Source organism: Bufo bufo, chromosome 5, assembly GCF_905171765.1.
Source record: "Bufo bufo chromosome 5, aBufBuf1.1, whole genome shotgun sequence".
Lineage (NCBI taxonomy): Eukaryota > Metazoa > Chordata > Amphibia > Anura > Bufonidae > Bufo > Bufo bufo.
The window spans coordinates 333,776,573-333,796,678 of record NC_053393.1 but is presented as its reverse complement, the minus strand read 5'-3'; the positions used below and the strand labels follow the sequence as shown (position 1 = coordinate 333,796,678).

At 42.5% G+C, this 20,106-nt stretch overlaps 1 protein-coding gene across 5 annotated transcripts in view; it reads right to left on the bottom strand.

The window, feature by feature from the left end:
- LOC121001078 (cadherin-10-like) overlaps positions 1–20,106 on the bottom strand; it is a 461,949-nt gene that overhangs the window by 229,902 nt on the left and 211,941 nt on the right. For 4 of the 5 annotated variants that reach the window (XM_040431978.1, XM_040431980.1, XM_040431979.1 and 1 more), the window contains exon 3: positions 753–872. The exons of the other annotated variant lie outside the window; for it this stretch is intronic. In XM_040431978.1, the coding sequence (XP_040287912.1) occupies positions 753–872 (120 nt within the window). The remainder of the gene's footprint in view (positions 1–752; positions 873–20,106) is intronic. 5 annotated transcript variants of the gene reach the window in all.

The following is a 20,106-nucleotide window of genomic DNA, read 5'->3' as shown; positions in this document are numbered from 1 at the left end:
TGCGACTTTTTGACAAAAGGTTGCATCTTTATTGCATAAATGCGACTTTTTACACCAAACACCACAGAAGCTGGCTTAATTATCTGAAACAATTTGAGCCATTTCTGCTTATAAGAGGATGATAAGTGAGGCATAATATGCTCCAATTTAATAGTCCTGCCCACTTTGACATTTATAACTCATTTCTGGTGTGATGTTTTCTTTATGGTGAAAATTCTGGAGAAAACAGTTGACATATTTGGTGCAAATCAAAACGCCATTCTTTTTGGTGCATTTTATTCCATAATTCTTGTGCAACATGCTTAGTAAATGTTTACTAGAATACTAGTACTTTCTTTATGTCATTTTCCTTTATAGAGAAGGGGATGTGAAAATTGCCAGATAAAATGCTAAGAGTTACAACATGCAGTGCTTTTGAAAAAAAAGTGCCAAAATGGCTTTGATTTCATAGATTTCAGTTATAATTTATGTCAGCTTTCTGGCTGCAGTGTTCCTGCACCTTCCACTAAGCACTGCTCACCTAAACAAAATCTGGCAATAGCAGCATAGATTTGTAAGAAAAAAATATTTTTTATGCAAAATGCCTTTTTTGAAAAACAATGTTGACCTTTCCATACCAGAAACCTGGTGCAAAGCCTTTTTGCACCTGTGCACCTGTGCCTTCTTTCAAACAGCATGGTAGAATGCTTCACTCTGATAATGTTTGGGCATCAAAATTACACACACAGTAGATGATGGATAACTACACCAACCTGTTTCTGGCTCCACAGAAAAATATGGTTGGCCTTGAAGAATGCTGTAAATAACTTTGGCACTGTTTCCATAAGAAGGGTCATCTGCATCAGCAGCGGTTACTTGAACTACAAAGGTACCTGTGTGCAAAGAAAAAATAATAATTATTTGACCCAATTCATTTTAACAAATACAAAACACAAAAGTATAAAAAAAAATAATCATTCACCTAATGTTAAATTCTTGAAGGGTTTATACCCTATTGGTTTACAACTTTTTATTTTATTTTTACATTGTATTTATTATTTTGTTGTATGTTGAGCAAAGTATACACCATTAACTGCAGTACTCTGGACTATATCAAATATATAAGATGAAAAGACTCTATAATGCCATGCCTAAAGAAATATATTTTGCATCAAAGTAAAGTCTATTGCTGATTGTCGATGCAGTTCTGCACATTAACATTGTCAGCGTGGAAATGGCTAAACATACTGGAACTACTATTTCATTAACATGACCTTCTTGTTCTAGAGGTAATAATCACTCATTGTTTTGTGCTGGATGACCAAGTAGACATTTGTTACATAAATAATGGTGGAGATTTATCAAGTTCCCTTGGTTTGATTTGAGGTATCAAGCCCAGTTTTGCACCAAAATTTGCAACTTTTTGCCCCTTCTCTGCAACATGAGTTTGTTATAAGTTGGCAGGACATGGGGCGGGAGGGTGTAGGTCCTGAAAGGCCTGACACATTTACCATTACTTGTTTCTGGCACAAGTAATGCCCAAGACCTTGATGGCTGATATTTAAGACCTGCCGAGATGTATCAAAATTTTTAAGAGGCACTCACCTCTGAATAATTTTTGACTCACACCATCACAAACTATGTCAAAACTGGCATTGCAAGCACCAGTCTTGATAAATGTCTCCTATTGTATTACTTTTGTGATATTACAAAGCCATACTTCTCATATATACTAATGTAATGCTAATGTATGGCTTTATTATCTTATATATGGAAGCTCTATAGTAGGAAATTTGCAGGGCAACAATATAACAAGGCAAAAATTCACACAAAAATTAATTTGTAGCCTACTCTCCTAGTTACTTTACTAAATGCCAATGTAGATTATACATTAAAAATACATTATATTACTCAGCGTTAGTCAGTATGACTAAATGGAAAAATGATACACAAAGTGACCTAAAATGTAAGAGATAAAAAATAGCTTGTACTCCTACATGATATCTTTTGCTCTATATTTTCCTGTGATGCTGACCTTTGATCTAACCACCAAAAATATGATTACTTCAAAGTGAGTGCCCTTTCTTTTTTATTTAACCTTTCCATTTCTTCTTCAGTGTCCAGCTGATACTTTTGATGTTATATAGCTGAGTATTTGCAAGTGACTATGAGACACTGTGATTTCACATAAAATCATTAATAAAGCCTAATAAAATTTTAAACAAAATATTTAAAAGGTCAAACTGATTTGTCTATAGGTCTATGTTTAAAATTGAATGTGAGTTTTTACATTATTTAAAACTTGTGGTATTTTTTATATCATATTATTTGCCACAAGTATTTTTTATATAGAACTTTTTTTTTACATTATATATTTTTATCAATCAAATAAGGATCACATGACACAATAAAAGCAATCTAATAACCAGAATAAAATGAACATGAACAGCAAAGCATTATCTTAGTATTGTTTGTGAAAACCATTGCTATAATTTTAAATGAATATAACATTATGTGTCAGAAAATGTAAGTATATGTCTAAGGTCTCTTGCACACGAACGTTGTGTGCCCGTAGCCGTATTGTGGCCGGCATACGGCGGGTCCGGAATACCGGCCCATGTGCACTCTGCATCACAGAGCTCAGATTTTTTTGCGGTGCAGACGGATCACGGACCCATTCAAGTTGAATGGGTCTCGATCCGTCCCGGCCGCCACACGGATGTTGCCCATGCATTGGGGACCGCAAATAACAGTCTCCAATGCACGGAGCGGATACACACCATTCGTGGGCAAGAGGCCTAACAGTATGTTATTTCTACTTAATACGTCAAAAATATGTATTAACAAAGAATGATACCTTTAAGCAGGCATTTGGCAGAATATCAGCATCTGCGATTGAAATACTTAGTCCTGAATGTTTTTATACAACTTAAAAAAAATAATTCCCATCATAAGTAAATACATTATCTTAGAAATTGCAAGAATATTAGACATGACATTCTATTAGTGACTTGAGAGATGATTTTTTTTTTTTAAGATCTTGTAACGGTCCGGGTCTGGTTCGGAGTCTTTTATTGTGACTACTTGGGGTAATCGCACGGCTTATAACGTAGTCAGGAGGAAGCCAGTGGTCGATGCACAGGATGAGTGTCAGTATTAGAGGATTAGGCAAATAGCGAAGTCAGGAGGAAGCCAGTGGTCGATGCACAGGATGCGTGTCAGGATAAACAGCAGCACAGGAGAGCGTAGCTTGATTACAGGCTGAGAGCACAATAATCTCACAAAGCAGGAAGTGCAAGACAGGGTTTAAATAGGTTGTCCAATCAGGGAACAAGGTGGAGAAAACCAGGGAAGCAGGAACAGAAAAAGAGGCACAGGGAACTAAGCTTCAGTTTAGCACAGGAGCTGTCCAGAAAGCTGAATAGCTCAGTTGGAAGAGCTGCTGCCTGAAACATAGGAGTCCCTCTGTTCAAGTCCTGACAGTATTCCCCTCCTTTCAGGATGGGCTCTGGACCTCTTAGGAGCTGGTTTCTCTGGATGTCTGTGAAGAAATGCCCTTGTAAGCCTAGGGACGTGAACATTGTTTTCTGGTCCCAATGAAATCTCTTCTGGTCCATAACCCTTCCATTGCACTTGACCTCTGAAAATTCTAGAATCCAAAATTTTCTCAACAATGTATTCTTCCTCCCCTTGGACTTTTACTAGTGCAGGATATGGCTGACTTTTCCCTGGAAAGGGTTTTTCGTTGAATGGCTTGAGCAATGACACGTGGAACACATGGTGTATTTTCAATCTGTTGGGCAGTTTGAGACGGAAGGTAACCGTTAACTTGTGCAGAAATCTGGAAAGGTCCTATGAATTTTTGACCCAATTTTGGAGATGGAACATGTGTTTTCAGATTTATAGTAGATAGCCAAACCTTATCACCAACTTTAAAGGTAGGAAGAACTTTGCGATGTTTATCAGCTGCTTTCTTATAGTCTTATAGTCTTCTTGGACTTCTTGTAGCATCTCTGTTAGTTTCCTCAGTTTTTTTTTGAAATTTCTTTAGTCTGTGAGTAACAGCAGGAATAGGTGTACTAAGAGGGGGGTTAGTAATAAATACTGGATGTGTCACGGAGGACGGGGAACTCAGACACACAGATAAACCAACAACCAGGCTCTAGGAGAAGCAGGGGAAGGGTCACCTCCTAGCTAAACCCTGACCTCTTTCCCTGCACTGCTCAGCCCACATTCCGACCTTGAAGGTAGGAATGATGTGTCCTCGTGCCTGGGCTTAAACACCCTAGATTCCCTGAGATGGTGAAAAGGGGAAAAGGAGCAGCCTGCTCGCACAGAACCTGGATGGGAAAGATGACACAAACACAACCTAGACAGCAATCAACAAAAACTGAAACCACACTTATCTTTTCTGAGCAGGAACAGACAACCTTCCTTCCTTGCTTCCAAGGCCAGACTGATTTCTATAACCCGCTCAGAACACTGGACTAGAGTGATATTTAAACCAATGACCGCACCCAGTGCACCTGATGGGAGGCGGGTCCAGCACAACTCCAAAACAAAACAAAACTAAACACGTGCTGCTATTCTGGCCGACCTCCGCACATAGTAAGAGCAGGGCATGACAGGATGTAAGCCAGAGTTAGCAAATAATAGACTTAGAGATGTAGCACTATGTTTGGAGTTGTTGCAGGCAAATTCTGCTGTTGGTAAATAGTCCACCCAATCATCTTGAAGGTAGGAAATAAAACAGCAGAGGTATTGTTCAAGAGTTTGGTTTGTTCTTTCCGTCTGGCCATTGGACTAAGAATGAAAAGTAGAAGACATAACTGTAACTCCTAAAGCTGTACAGAAGTTCTTCCAAAATCTTGATGTGAAATTGAACACCTCTATCTGAAATTACATTGTCAGGCATTCCATGCAACCTAAATATCTCCTTAATCATTAATTCTGCAGTTTGTTCTGCAGTAGGAATTCCTCTAATTGGAATGAACCGGGCCATCTTTGTGAGTTGGGCCACAACAACAAGGATGGAAGTCTTTTCTTTAGATGGAGGAAGGTCCACAATAAAATCCACGGAAATTGATCCCCAAGGCATAGATGGCACTGGAAGTGGTTGAAGAAGACCTAGAGGAGAAGATTGTGGTGTCTTGTTTCATGCACATGTTAAACAAAGGGAAACATATTTTCTAACATCCTTCTTACAATTAGACCACCAAAATGAACGAAGCAGTAGGTCGTAAGTTTTCATGACTCCAAGAAGCCCTGCAATTTTTGAATCGTGGACTAATTTAAGGACATTAAGTCGAGCAGATTCAGGGACATATATTCTGTGTTCCTGCTTTAAAAACCCCCTCTTTAAAAGGAAAGGTTTACATCTTTGGAAGGATGGTTGAGAAAAGAGTCATTCTGGTATCGCTCTCTGAACATGGTTAAAAGTTCTTTAGAGTCCAGTATTCCTACAAATTTTTTGTAAGATAAATTAGTAGACTCTGCTTTAGACCCCCCCTGTGGTTCAGCAAGATTCCTGGACAAGGCTGATGCCTTGCCATTTCTTGAACCTGGCCGATAAATAATGATTAAATTAAAGCTAGAGAAAAACAATGCCCATCTTGCTTGTCTGGCAGACAGTCTCTTAGCTGTACGGATGAACTCAAATTTTTTGTGGTCAGTAAGGACAGTCACTTGGTGATTAGCTCCTTCCAAACGATGTCTCTACTCAGAGAAAGCAACTTCAATGGCCAACACTTCTTTGTTTCCTATGTCATAATTTCTTTCAGCCGATGACATGGTATGAGAAAGAAAAGCACATGGATGGAGTTGCATCTTGTCTCCAACTCATTGAGATAGGACAGCTCCTACAGCAGAGTCTGAGGCATCTACTTCAAACACAAAACGCAATTCAGGATTTGGATGGACCATTATGGGCGCAGAAGTAAAGAGAGTCTTTAGCTGGTCAAAAGCAACTGGTGCCTCTGGAGACAATGGAAATACTTGTTTTTTCTTTGTAAGTAAAGTGAGTAAAGTGATTGGTAAGATGATTTTAGAAAAGTCTTTTATGAATCTCCTGCAGAAATTTGCAAACACTATAAATCGCTGAACATCTTTAAGATTTCTTGGAGTGGGCCAATCTATTACAGCTTTGATTTTATTAGGATCCATACTCAGACCTTCTAGGGAGATGATATATCCACAAAATTGGATACTTGTTTGTTCGAATTCACATTTTTCCAGTTTGATATAAAGATTATTCTCCAGTAGATGTTCCACGACTAACTGAGCATGTCTTTTATGTTCATCCAAGGTGTCTGAAAATATAAGGATGTCATCAAGGTACACAACAATAAATTGTTCTAAGAAGTCTCGAGACACATCTTTAACAAAATGTTGAAATGTTGCAGGAGCGTTAGTGAGGGCGAAGGACATAACCAGATATTCAAAATGTCCGTATCTAGTTATAAAGGCGGTCTTCCACTCATCCCCTGGACGAATGCGTATGAGATAATAGGCCCCTCTTAAATCTAGTTTGGTAAAAATATTAGCAGAGCGGAGTCTTTCCAGCAACTTAGAAATTAGGGGAAGAGTGTAATGATTTTTAATAGTTATCTTATTTAGTTCTTTGTAGTCAATGCATGGTCTCAAGGTTGTGTCTTTCTTTTCTACAAAGAACAAAGGTGCCCCAGTTGGGGACGAGGAAGGTCTCAATGAAGCCTTTCTTTAAATTTTCATCTAAGTATTCTCTGAGCACTTTTAATTCTGGTTCAAAGAGATTGTAAATTCTGCCAAAAGGAATAGTAGCTCCAGGAAGCAACTCGATGGGATAATCGTAAGGATGATGAGGGGGTAGTTGATAAGCTTTTTTCTTGCTTCAGACATCACTAAACTGTTGATATTGAGGTGGCAATTTATCATAACTCTGATGAGAATTTTCAGAAACTTTTATTTGTTTTTGGATGGATGAACGTATATGACAATTGTCCTTGCAGTATTCAGAAGGAAATGTAACAGACCTTGATTCCCAGTTGATGGATTATGGATAGTAAACCACGGAATTCCTAAAATAACTGGGAATTTTGGAAAATAAATCAAATGAAAACTAATAGTTTCATGATGATCAGGTTTAATGCAGATTCCAAGGTCAATTGTCTCGTGAGTTACAGGTCTAGATGATAAAGGTGATCCATCAACAGTTACCTTATTAATTGGTACAAATTTTGTTTTACGAGCAATTTTATTAGCAAACGCAAATTGTAAGTGCATGAAATTTTTCCCTGCCCCAGAATCTAACATGGCAGAGCATTGCATTTTATGGTTCCCAACTATGACCTGTATCGGAATGACAAAATGAAAAGATGATGAATACATTTTGTTTTTGTTTTGGGTTACAGATGAGATGGTCTGCATAACTGAATCTGGCAGTTCTGAAAGTTCAAAATTGCTATCTGCCTTAGCACTAGTGCAAGCTATGGATCTTTGAAATCTGTTGGGACAGTTAATGGCATAATGTCCTGGATGCACAGTTGAATATAATCCTCCAAGTTATCAGGAGCCTCAACTCTGGCAACCTCATCCTTTACTAGCTCTGATAAGCCTTGTCAAAATTGACTCCTTTTGGCTGCTAGATTCCATGTGGTGTCAGCTACCCAACGACAAAATTCTGATGTGTATTCAGTAACTGAGTGATGTCCTTGTCGAAGATTATGCAATTTGGTCTCAGCTGTGGCACAACGATTAGGGTAATCAAAAACTTGATCCATAGCAGTGATAAAGCTATCTAAATCATTGAAGAACAGTTCTTTTCCACATAAGGGGAGGCCCATGCAAGAGCTTCATCTGTCAGAAGATTGATGATAATAGCACTTTTTTCCTGTCACTAGTAAAAGGAGCAGGTTGCATTTGAAAGTAAATGCGGCATTGATTAAGGAATCCTTGGTAATGGTGACAATCCCCTCTAAACTTTCATGGCAGAGGCATACGGATATTTAAATCAGAAATTTTTTCTTGGTAAGTAGAACAAAATTCTTAAAGCTCAGCCACTTGTTGCCTCAAGGGGATCCCAACAGACTCCATTTTTGGGCGAGATTATTCTGTAACGGTCCAGGTCTGGTTCGGAGTCTTTTATTGAGACTACTTGGGGTAATCGCACGGCCGATAACGTAGTCAGGAGGAAGCCAGTGGTCGATGCACATGATGAGCGTCAGTATTAGAGGAGTAGGCAAATACCATAGTCAGGAGGAAGGCAGTGATCGATGCACAGGATGAGCGTCAGGAAAAAAAACAGCAGCGCAGGAGAGAGTAGCTTGATTACAGGATGAGAGCACAATAATCTTGCAAAGCAGGAAGTGCAATACTGGGTTTAAATAGGTTGCCCGATCATGGAACAAGGTGGCGCAAACCAGGGAGGCAGGAACAGAACAAGAGGCACATGGAACTAGGCTTCAGTTCACCAGAGGAGAAGTCTAGAAAGCTGAATAGCTCAGTTGGAAGAGCTGCCGCCTAGAACACAGGAGTCCCTGGGTTCAAATCCTAACAGATCTCTCTAATGGGGTTGTTCTTAAGACCATGTAACTTTTTGTACTGTACAATTAAACAAAAGGCAGTAACTGGTGAAGGGTACAGATTTGTGCACATTTATGTCCATATTGATATACAAAGTCCGAACAACTCACTATGTGCCATGCTCCGTATGTCTATCCTTATGAAGGCTACTGTTTCTTTCTGTATTTATCTTTAATTCTTGTGTGCTATGTGGGAACTTAAGGGCCATCCTAGTTCTCTAACTTGCTATTAAAGGGGTTGTCCCATGATGAACATTTCTCCCTTATCCACAGATCAAAAGAATAGGGGTCCAGGTTTCCCTTGTTTGATTGGAGCAGTGGTCAGGTATTTATGCAGCCATTCCATGCAAGTCTCTGTGACTGCCAGAGATAGTTGTGCACAGTTATCTCTAGCAGTCCCACAGTGCTGAATGCAGCCACAGCATGCATCGCCATTCCATCCAATTGGGGATAAATAGGGCCCCATTCTCATGACTTCTAGGGACCCCAGCACTTTGTCCCCAACTACTGTCATAATTAGGGTTGAGTGAACACCTGGAAGTTAGGGTTCAGCCGAATTTTGCCGCAAAGTTCAAGTTCGGGACCCGAACTTGACCCCGAACCCCTTTGAAGACAATGGGGACCCGAACTTTGGGGCACTAAAATGGCTCTAAAAAAGTCATAGAAAGGGCTAGAGAACTGCAAAAGGAAGCAAAATAGGGGTAAGAGCAGGACAATTGCCCTGCAAACAAATGTGGATAGGGAAATGAATTAAAATAACATAGAATAAAAAAAAAAGTAAAAAAAAAAATTATCTTGAACTAGGAGGCGGAGGTCAAAGTGGAGTAGGAGGTTGAGGAGGCGGTGGACGTGGCGGCGTAGGTGGAAGCGGTGGTGGAGGAGGTAGCCAACACTATTTTTGTAGTTTTTTAATTATTTTTATTTTTTTATAAATTTGGGAAGACACCAAAACATTGGGAAATATGAAACATAAAACAAAGAAAAAGTGCGCTGGAGTATAGCAATGGCTGGGTGCGGCCGATATACTTGTCTATTCTGCACAAGGTATGGACAAGTCCTGTGGGATACATGCCTGGTTCATTTTAATGAACGTGAGCTTGTCCACATTGGCTGTGGACACGTGGCACGAACTGGCGCTCTACGCCTTGGAGGTGCTAGCCTTCCCTGCTGCCAGTGTTTTGTCTGAGCGGGTATTTAGTGCTGCTGGTAGCATTACAACAGATAAGCGTATCCACCTATCAACTGAAAATGCTGACAGTTTGACTCTTATAAAAATTAACAAGGCCTGGACTGACCAGGCACTTTAAATGTGTTGATTGCCGCTAGCACATCCGCAATATCCAGTCCCCATAGCTCTCTGTGCTTTTATTGTGTAAAAAAAAAAAGAAAAAATGTAAATTAGCCTTAGATGAGTCCTTTCTTCTTCATGCTTGTGAGACGCCCACTGTGAAGGAGCCCATCACCGCCCTGCATCCTCCGAATCTCCTCCTTGCTCCCCGACGTCACAAAGCTAGAGCGACGCACAGTGGGCGTGGCTGGGATACGGAAACGCTAGTAGCTTCATTTACATATATATACAAATAAATATTAAACAATAAAAGCACAGAGAGCTATGGGGAATGGATATTGCGGATGTGCTAGCGGCGATCTAGCAGCCCATGTCCTCAGCTCTATTCCCAAAATCCAGGTGATTTTGGGAGCACTTCTGATTTATTTATTTGGGGGGGACTTGAAGCACCACTGATTTATTTATTTGAGGGGTACCCTGAGCACCACTGTTTTTTTTTTTTTTTGTGGGGGGGTACTGTGAGCACCACTGAGTTATTTATTTGAGGGGTACTGTGCGCACCACTGATTTATTTTTTAGGGGGTATTTGTTGTTTATGATTTATTTTAAAGTTATTTATTTGGTTTTCAAATATTTTGTATTTATGCTAAAGTTCTGTGGTTATGAATGAATACTTGTGCATTTGAATTAACATTTGGTGTATTGGTGTCTGTGTGGTGCGTGTTTTTGGTGGGTCATCATAACAGTAGCAAAATTAGTTATGACATAGCAAGAAAAAAAATGTAATGGTTGGGGGTCACCACAACATGAGGAACTGTATTAAGGGGTCACGACTTTAGAAAGGTTGAGAACCACTGTTTTAGATGGTCAGATCACCAGGCCCTTGCTCCAAATGTTTTGGAGGGGCATCAGCAGGCCATCAATCTCAATTTTTCAAGGCTGTGTATGATGCACTCCTTTATGTGTAACAAAGGGTTTATTGGAGTTCCTTGTAATTTTTGGCAGCCCTTTCACTTAGTGCAAAGGCTTTATGAGTGTAGGAGTTCCACTACATGAACAATTGTACCACAATGTGAATGAGGCCCGCCTTTATTTGATATATAGGTTGTATTGGAGTGCCTCTTCCTTGTAATTCTTGGCAGCACATGCACTTTATATACAAGTAAATATACAGAAAAGAATGTTTGCTATAAATTTTTCCTCTAAAATCAATTTTTTCGTTGGTTTTGTGCGTATTATTGTCAATCTATAAAAGTGACGTACTATTCGGACATCGTTCCAAGCAGCGACCTGCAAGTACAAGATGCATCTAGACATCCTCCCCATGCTGTTCCAGAACCATTTCGGTGGTGTTTCCATAAATTTCTGACATTTTCCTATGAACCAGGCACACTCCCATCTTCAGAGAAGGGGATATCTGGTTTAATGCTCGGGTTCTCCCATTGACTTCCATTATACTCGGGTGCTCGGTCGAGTACCCAAACAGCCCGATGTGTTCGGCCCGAGTTCCTGAGCACCCGAACACTACGGTGCTCGATCAACACTAGTGGCAAGGTTTACATAACCACCGATACGTGGACCAGTTCGCATGAGCAGGGACGTTATATATCTCCCTAACTGCACACTGGGTAAATGCAGTGACGTCTGGGCCTGAGGCGGATAGCAATTTGGTGCATATCCTTCCGCCACCGAGGATTGCAGGATGTTTCTCTTTTCCACCTGTTGCTTCCTCTTCCTACTCTGCTTCCTCCTCTACCGCCTCCTCATCTGGTCAACCTTCTCTACCAACTTCAGCACAGCCAGGGAGAAACGACAGCAGGCTGTTTTGAAACTCATCTGTTTGGGGTAAAAAACCCACACCGTGCAGGAGCTGTGGACGGGCATGGAACAACAGACCAATGAGTGGTTGGTGCCACTGAGCTTCAAGCCCGGCCTGGTGGTGTGCGATAATGGGCAAAATCTCATAGCAGTTCTGAGCCTAGCTGTTTGACAGATATCCCTTTGCCTGGTGCATGTGCTAAATTTGGTGGTGCAGAGGTTCAGGCGCACGCTGGTACACACGCTGCTGATGGCATTCCCACCTGACACCGGGGGCCAAGGAACTACGGACTCCACCAGCGTTGTCAGATGGAAATTTTTGGAGCAATTTTTCAACAAGGATCTTCTGGTATTGCACTGTTTTGCTCGTCCTTTCCATCAGAGGAATGAGAGATGAGAAGTTCTCTTTGTAGCGGAGGTCGAGAAGTGAGAACAACCAGTAATCCACGTTGTCTAAAATTCGTATAACGCGCGGGTCGCGGGAAAGGCAGTCTTACATGAAGTCAGCCATGTGTGCCAGAGAACCAACAGGCAAGACTTCACTGTTGTTATCAGGAGAATCAATCTCAATCTCCTCATACTCTTCCTCCTCTTCTGCCCACCCACGCTGAACAGATGGAATTAAACTTCCATGGCTACTACCATCTGTAGCGGAGGCAAACGTATCCTCCTCCTTCTTCTCCTCTTCATCGTTCAATTTGCGCTGAGAAGACGAGTTGAGGTTGGTCTGGCTATCACCCTGGTGAGGTTGCGCTGGGACACGGAAGTGGATGTGGTTGCTGATGGTGCTTGCGAAGGTCCAGGTGCAGGGCGGGATGTATCTGGGCCTGCTCCTTCGACAGGGGATTGGCCAGCACATAACACAGGGGAAGAGGAGGCAGTGGTGTGACCCGCAGACACAGAATGTGGACCCAGGTGTTTGTCCAACCTGTTACGGTGCTTGGATGACATGATGATCATGCTGGTGGTGGTGAGGTTGCTAGTGTTCACTTCCCGGCTCATTTTCATATGGCACAGGTTGAAAACTACTATTCGTTTGTCGTCCGCACTTTCCTCAAAATAGTGCCATACTGCCAAACATCTACCCCTTCTTATACCAAGGACAAATCTAGATTTCCCTCCAAGGTGAGGGAAATAGAGAAGAGAAAAGGGAGCGCACAATAGGGTAGTATGTTTAACCAGATAAATTAATCAAGTGAGAAATATCCCAACTCACCTTATAGAGTTGTGCTCAAATAGGCACAACTCTACTGTAGACTTAGTAGAAATAGGACCTTTCAAAACAGGACTGCATCCGCAGATTGTATGACCTTTTGGATGGGATGTCCAGTCCCCCAAAAGAAATTTGTAGTGAAAGAAAAAAGGGTTCTGCGTCGGCGCGAAATGCGTGATCAGAGTGAGGAAGTGGAAAAGGAGGTGGTGGAAAGTGAGGTCACTGACCCAACCTGGAAAGCCAAGCGATGACAGCAGTACAGAGGGGGAGGGATCTGCAGCACCGCAACAGGCTGGAAGAGGCACTGGGGTGGCAAAAGGGAGAAGGCGGGCCCGCAACTGTTCCATGGAGCAACCCCTTGCAGAAATCTCCCTTGCCAAGGGGTAGATGTTTTGAAAGAAAAAAGGGGTCTGCGTCGGCGCAAAATCACTGGTGAAGATGGTCTTAATAAATGAATTCTTCTTGTTTAATAGAAACAACGCGTTTCGGGGATCAGGATCTCCCCTTCATCAGGTTTCACAATGATACAATGAATAATACAAATAGATCAATATTTATAGATAGATCATGTAAAAAAAAAACGCCAAAAGGATGCACCTGGGTGACACCCCCTATGGGAGGAGCCACCCCCAGGTGTCATCCAAAATTCAGGCTAAATTCTTAAAACCGAACCATTACAAGAATATGTAACCATTCTTGTAGTTGATACACAGAATCACTTCTACATTTGAATAAAACTGAACATTATTAATCATAGGATCGTTTATGTTATGTGTAGCTCCCGGTCATGTGATCGCAAGTGCGAGCGGTCACATGACTCGGGAAACCGGAAGTAACCTCTGGTGAACGCCGTCCTCTCATGGGAAGGCAAGTGGAGAGGCCGGGCATCGCGATACTTAACTTCTGCAATAGCGCATGCTCAGATAAATGTTCTGAGTCGGCGGCTGCAATGGATGACGTAGGGTATCACGTGATCGCATCTGTGCGGTTACGTGACCCATTGCCCCAGCAGCACTGATGCTAGTAATTTATGGGAATCGATATAGAATTTATATCTAAACTTATTTAAACTTATTTGGAATGATCACTAATGAATATATATATATATACAGTGGGGGAAATAATTATTTGACCCCTCACTGATTTTGTAAGTTTGTCCAATGACAAAGAAATGAAAAGTCTCAGAACAGGATCATTTCAATGGTAGGTATATTGTAACAGTGGCAGATAGCACATCAAAAGGAAAATCGAAAAAAAAACTTTAAATAAAAGATAGCAACTGATTTGCATTTCATTGAGTGAAATAAGTATTTGAACCCCTACCAACCATTAAGAGTTCTGGCTCCCACAGAGTGGTTAGACACTTCTACTCAATTAGTCACCCTCATTAAGGACACCTGTCTTAACTAGTCACCTGTATAAAAGACACCTGTCCACAGAATCAATCAATCAAGCAGACTCCAAACTCTCCAACATGGGAAAGACCAAAGAGCTGTCCAAGGATGTCAGAGACAAAATTGTAGACCTGCACAAGGCTGGAATGGGCTACAAAACCATTAGCAAGAAGCTGGGAGAGAAGGTGACAACTGTTGGTGCGATTGTTCGAAAATGGAAGGAGCACAAAATGACCATCAATCGACCTCGCTCTGGGGCTCCACGCAAGATCTCACCTCGTGGGGTGTCAATGGTTCTGAGAAAGGTGAAAAAGCATCCTAGAACTACACGGGAGGAGTTAGTTAATGACCTCAAATTAGCAGGGACCACAGTCACCAAGAAAACCATTGGAAACACATTACACCGCAATGGATTAAAATCCTGCAGGGCTCGCAAGGTCCCCCTGCTCAGGAAGGCACATGTGCAGGCCCGTCTGAAGTTTGCCAATGAACACCTGAATGATTCAGAGAGTGACTGGGAGAAGGTGCTGTGGTCTGATGAGACCAAAATAGAGCTCTTTGGCATTAACTCAACTCGCTGTGTTTGGAGGAAGAAAAATGCTGCCTATGACCCCCAAAACACCGTCCCCACCGTCAAGCCTGGGGGTGGAAACATTTTGCTTTGGGGGTGTTTTTCTGCTAAGGGCACAGGACAACTTATTCGCATAAACGGGAAAATGGACGGAGCCATGTATCGTGAAATCCTGAGCGACAACCTCCTTCCCTCTGCCAGGAAACTGAAAATGGGTCGTGGATGGGTGTTCCAGCACGACAATGACCCAAAACATACAGCAAAGGCAACAAAGGAGTGGCTCAAGAAGAAGCACATTAAGGTCATGGAGTGGCCTAGTCAGTCTCCGGACCTTAATCCAATCGAAAACCTATGGAGGGAGCTCAAGCTCAGAGTTGCACAGAGACAGCCTCGAAACCTTAGGGATTTAGAGATGATCTGCAAAGAGGAGTGGACCAACATTCCTCCTAAAATGTGCGCAAACTTGGTCATCAATTACAAGAAACGTTTGACCTCTGTGCTTGCAAACAAGGGTTTTTCCACCAAGTATTAAGTCTTTTTTTGTTAGAGGGTTCAAATACTTATTTCACTCAATGAAATGCAAATCAGTTGCTATCTTTTATTTAAAGTTATTTTTTCGATTTTCCTTTTGATGTGCTATCTGCCACTGTTACAATAAACCTACCATTGAAATGATACTGTTCTGAGACTTTTCATTTCTTTGTCATTGGACAAACTTACAAAATCAGTGAGGGGTCAAATAATTATTTCCCCCACTGTATATATATATATAAATATATATAAAGGAATGTGTTTAAGCAGTAAAATTTTAAGTAATAAAATGTTTATAAGACATAAGTATTCTATACAATGATGGAATACTCAAATAAAATTCAATATAAAAATAGATAAATATATACACTGCTCAAAAAAATAAAGGGAACACAAAAATAACACATCCTAGATCTGAGTTAATTAAATATTCTTCTGAAATACTTTGTTCTTTACATAGTTGAATGTGCTGACAACAAAATCACACAAAAATGAAAAAATGGAAATCAAATTTTTCAACCCATGGAGGTCTGGATTTGGAGTTACACTCAAAATTAAAGTGGAAAAACACACTACAGGCTGATCCAACTTTGATGTAATATGCTTAAAACAAGTCAAAATGAGGCTCAGTAGTGTGTGTGGCCTCCACGTGCCTGTATGACCTCCCTACAACGCCTGTGCATGCTCCTGATGAGGTGGCGGACGGTCTCCTGAGGGATCTCCTCCCAGACCTGGACTAAAGCATCTGCCAACTCCTGGACAGTCTGTGGTGCAACGTGACGTTGGTGGATAGAGCGAGACATGATGTCCCAGATGTGCTCAATTGGATTCAGGTCTGGGGAACGGGCGGGCCAGTCCATAGCATCAATACCTTCGTCTTGCAGGAACTGCTGACACACTTCAGTCACATGAGGTCTAGCATTGTCTTGCATTAGGAGGAACCCAGGGCCAACCGCACCAGCATATGGTCTCACAAGGGGTCTGAGGATCTCATCTCGGTACCTAATGGCAGTCAGGCTACCTCTGGCGAGCACATGGAGGGCTGTGCGGCCCTCCAAAGAAATGGCACCCCACACCATTACTGACCCAATGCCAAACCGGTCATGCTGGAGGATGTTGCAGGCAGCAGAACGTTCTCCACGGCGTCTCCAGACTCTGTCACGTCTGTCACATGTGCTCAGTGTGAACCTGATTTCATCTGTGAAGAGCACAGGGCGCCAGTGACGAATTTGCCAATCTTGGTGTTCTCTGGCAAATGCCAAACGTCCTGCACGGTGTTGGGCTGTAAGCACAACCCCCACCTGTGGACGTCGGGCCCTCATATCACCCTCATGGAGTCTCTTTCTGACCGTTTGAGCAGACACATGCACATTTGTGGCCTGCTGGAGGTCATTTTGCAGGGCTCTGGCAGTGCTCCTCCTGTTCCTCCTTACACAAAGGCGGTGGTAGCGGTCCTGCTGCTGGGTTGTTGCCCTCCTACGGCCTCCTCCACGTCTCCTGATGTACTGGCCTGTCTCCTGGTAGCGCCTCCATGCTCTGGACACTACGCTGACAGACACAGCAAAACTTCTTGCCACAGCTCTCATTGATGTGCCATCCTGGATAAGCTGCACTACCTGAACCACTAGAGTGAAAGCACTGCCAGCATTCAAAAGTGACCAAAACATCAGCCAGGAAGCATAGGAACTGAGAAGCGGTCAGTGGTCACCACCTGCAGAACCACTCCATTATTGGGGGTGTCTTGCTAATAGCCTATAATTTTCACCTGTTGTCTATCCCATTTGCACAACAGCATGTGAAATTGATTGTCACTCAGTGTTGCTTCCTAAGTGGACAGTTTGATTTCACAGAAGTGTGATTGACTTGGAGTTACATTGTGTTGTTTAAGTGTTCCTTTTATTTTTTTGAGCAGTGTATATATATATATATATATATATATATATGTAAATAGGTTATTAATATATAACATACTCTGCAATTCATCTATATGGGGCGAGCATGTAACATGTCATTCGCATTTCTCCATTTATCTCAACCTTTTTATATATATGGACTCCACAGAATTGTCTGTCATCTGGACTGTGGATGGCACTATGGTGTAGGAGATATAGGATTATGGGTCCAAGACTATAAATGGAATGAAAAAGGGGGGAAGGAAGAGGTGGGAACAGAGAGGGGTTAAGTACACAACTAGTGGGAGAATAGGGCCTTTTTTATTATTATGTTTCCACCTTACAGATTAATTTCGAAGGCCTCATTAAGCCCATAAGGATTATTGCTATTGAGTTTATAGATCCAATACATCTCCCGACGTCTGATGTATTGGACGTCTTTTTGGAGATGTATTGGAATGTACTCAATCAGTGTTACAGTGAACCCAACAATATTGCCATCATGATGTTTGGCCGCATGTCTGGACACACTGTGTTTCATGTACTTTTTATTGATGTTTGAGCGGTGTTTGTTGAATCGATTACGTAGGGTCTGTATGGTGCGACCTACGTATTGTAGATGACATGGGCACTCGAGCAAATAGATTACGTAGTTGGCATTACAGGTTAAGTGGTGTTGGATTAAAAAGGAATCACCAGTGCTTCGGCTGTAAAAGGATGATCTTTGGTGGATACTGGTGCAACACAGACATCGTAGGTGACCGCATTTAAAACTACCTTTGGGGGCCCTAGTGTCCTTGTCCTCATCGTTAGTAAGATGTAAAGCTGATCTCATTTTGCTAGGCGCTAGAATGTTTTTCAGGGTTTTAGCTCTTCTGTAGGTGAAGCGTGGGATCTCTGGAATAATTTGACTAAGTATAGGATCTCTTTTAAGGATATGCCAATATTTCCCCAGTGTCGCCTTTATAGCATTATGGTTTTGGTTATATGTTGCTACGAAATTGTAGCAGTAGGAGCTGATATCCGTACTTATCCCTATTTTCTGTGCTAGGGCTAGACTTTTTAATTGTGTTAATTTATTATCTTTTTCTCTGGCGCCCACAATGATGTTACTTGGGTACCCCTTTTGATTGAACCTAGACGTAAGGATGTCGCATTGTGAAGTGAAGTCTGTATCTAGTGTACAGTTTCGCCGAATACGTTTAAACTGGCTAAACTGAACATTTGACTTCCACTTTCTGTAGTGTGTGCTGCCGAAGTCGAGATAGCTGTTGCTATCTACCTTTTTGAAGAAGGTTTGGGTTTTTATTTCGTTATTCTGGATGAAAATATCTAAATCTAGGAATTCTGTTTTCTTCTTATCATACATTCCTATGAATGTGATATCCCAGTTGTTGGTGTTGAGGTGAGATATAAACTCCTCTATTGTTGACTGCTCGCCATCCCAAATGAAAATCAGGTCATCAATATATCTTTTCAAATAGATGATGTTTTTAAGCCAGAACTTAGTTTGATATATAAAGGATTCTTCAAACATTCCCATAAATAAATTCGCAAAGCTCGGTGCGAAACGCATCCCCATCACGGTGTCACGGAACCATGAACCAGACGTACAACAAGAGATAATTGAAAATAAGAAGGCTTTATTGAAAATAAAGCTGTAAAGCAAAAGTCCAAACGGATGGTGAAACCGAGCAGAGTCTTTGCGAAGCCAGAGGTCAGGAACCAGAAGGGTAGTCAGATGAAGCCAGGATCAGGAACCAGCAGGGTAGTCAGACGAAGCCAGGATCAGGAACCAGCAGGGTAGTCAGACGAAGCCAGGATCAGGAACCAGAAGCAGCAGCAGTCTTAGAAGCATGTGAACACAAGAGGACCAAGCAAGGAAATGAAGCCACAGACCTCCTATATATATGAGCTAGGCATCCAGCTCCTCCCAGTGGGAAGGAGGAGCCGCAGGGTGGAAGGCTACAAGAAACCCAGAAACCAAGATGGCCGCCAGCACATGTCAAACGAAGGAGAACAGCAAGAAGGTAAGACCATGACAGTACCTCCCCCTCAAGGGCCCCTCCTCCGCGGAGCACAAAACGGTTTCTGAGGGAAGCGTGCGTGGAAGGCTCGGAGCAAGGCAGGAGCATGGACATCTGCGGAGGGAACCCAGGAACGCTCCTCTGGACCATAACCACGCCAATGGACCAAAAACTGCAACCGACCGCGGACCAGGCGTGAGTCCAGGATATTGCTCACCTCATATTCCTCACGATTGCCCACTTGGACCGGACGAGGCCGAGGAACCGAGGAAGTGAAACGATTACACACCAGTGGCTTCAACAGGGAGACATGAAACACGTTGGAGATCCGCATGCCAGGAGGAAGCGCAAGGGCATAGGCTACCGGGTTTACCCTGCGAAGCACTCGGAAGGGACCAACAAAGCGAGGCGCCAGCTTGGGAGTGGGCACTCGAAGGTTGAGGTTGCGGGTGGACAACCATACACGGTCTCCGACCTGGTAGGAAGGAGCAGGCGCTCGTCTGCGATCAGCCTGGAGTCTCTGGCGCTGCGCAGAGACCTCAAGGGACTTCTGGATCTGTACCCAAGAAGCACGTAGGACAGAAAGGTGATCCTCCACAGCCGGAATATCCTGGGGAGAGAATACCTCTGGTAACACGGCAGGTTGGAACCCATAATTGGCCATGAAGGGAGACGTCCCAGAGGAAGAGTTCACCGCCGTGTTCCTGGCAAACTCAGCCCAAGGCAGGAGGTCAACCCAATTGTCTTGGTGATCGGAGACATAGCAACGAAGGAATTGCTCCAAGGCCTGATTGGATCGTTCTGCGGCCCCATTGGACTGAGGGTGGTAGGCCGA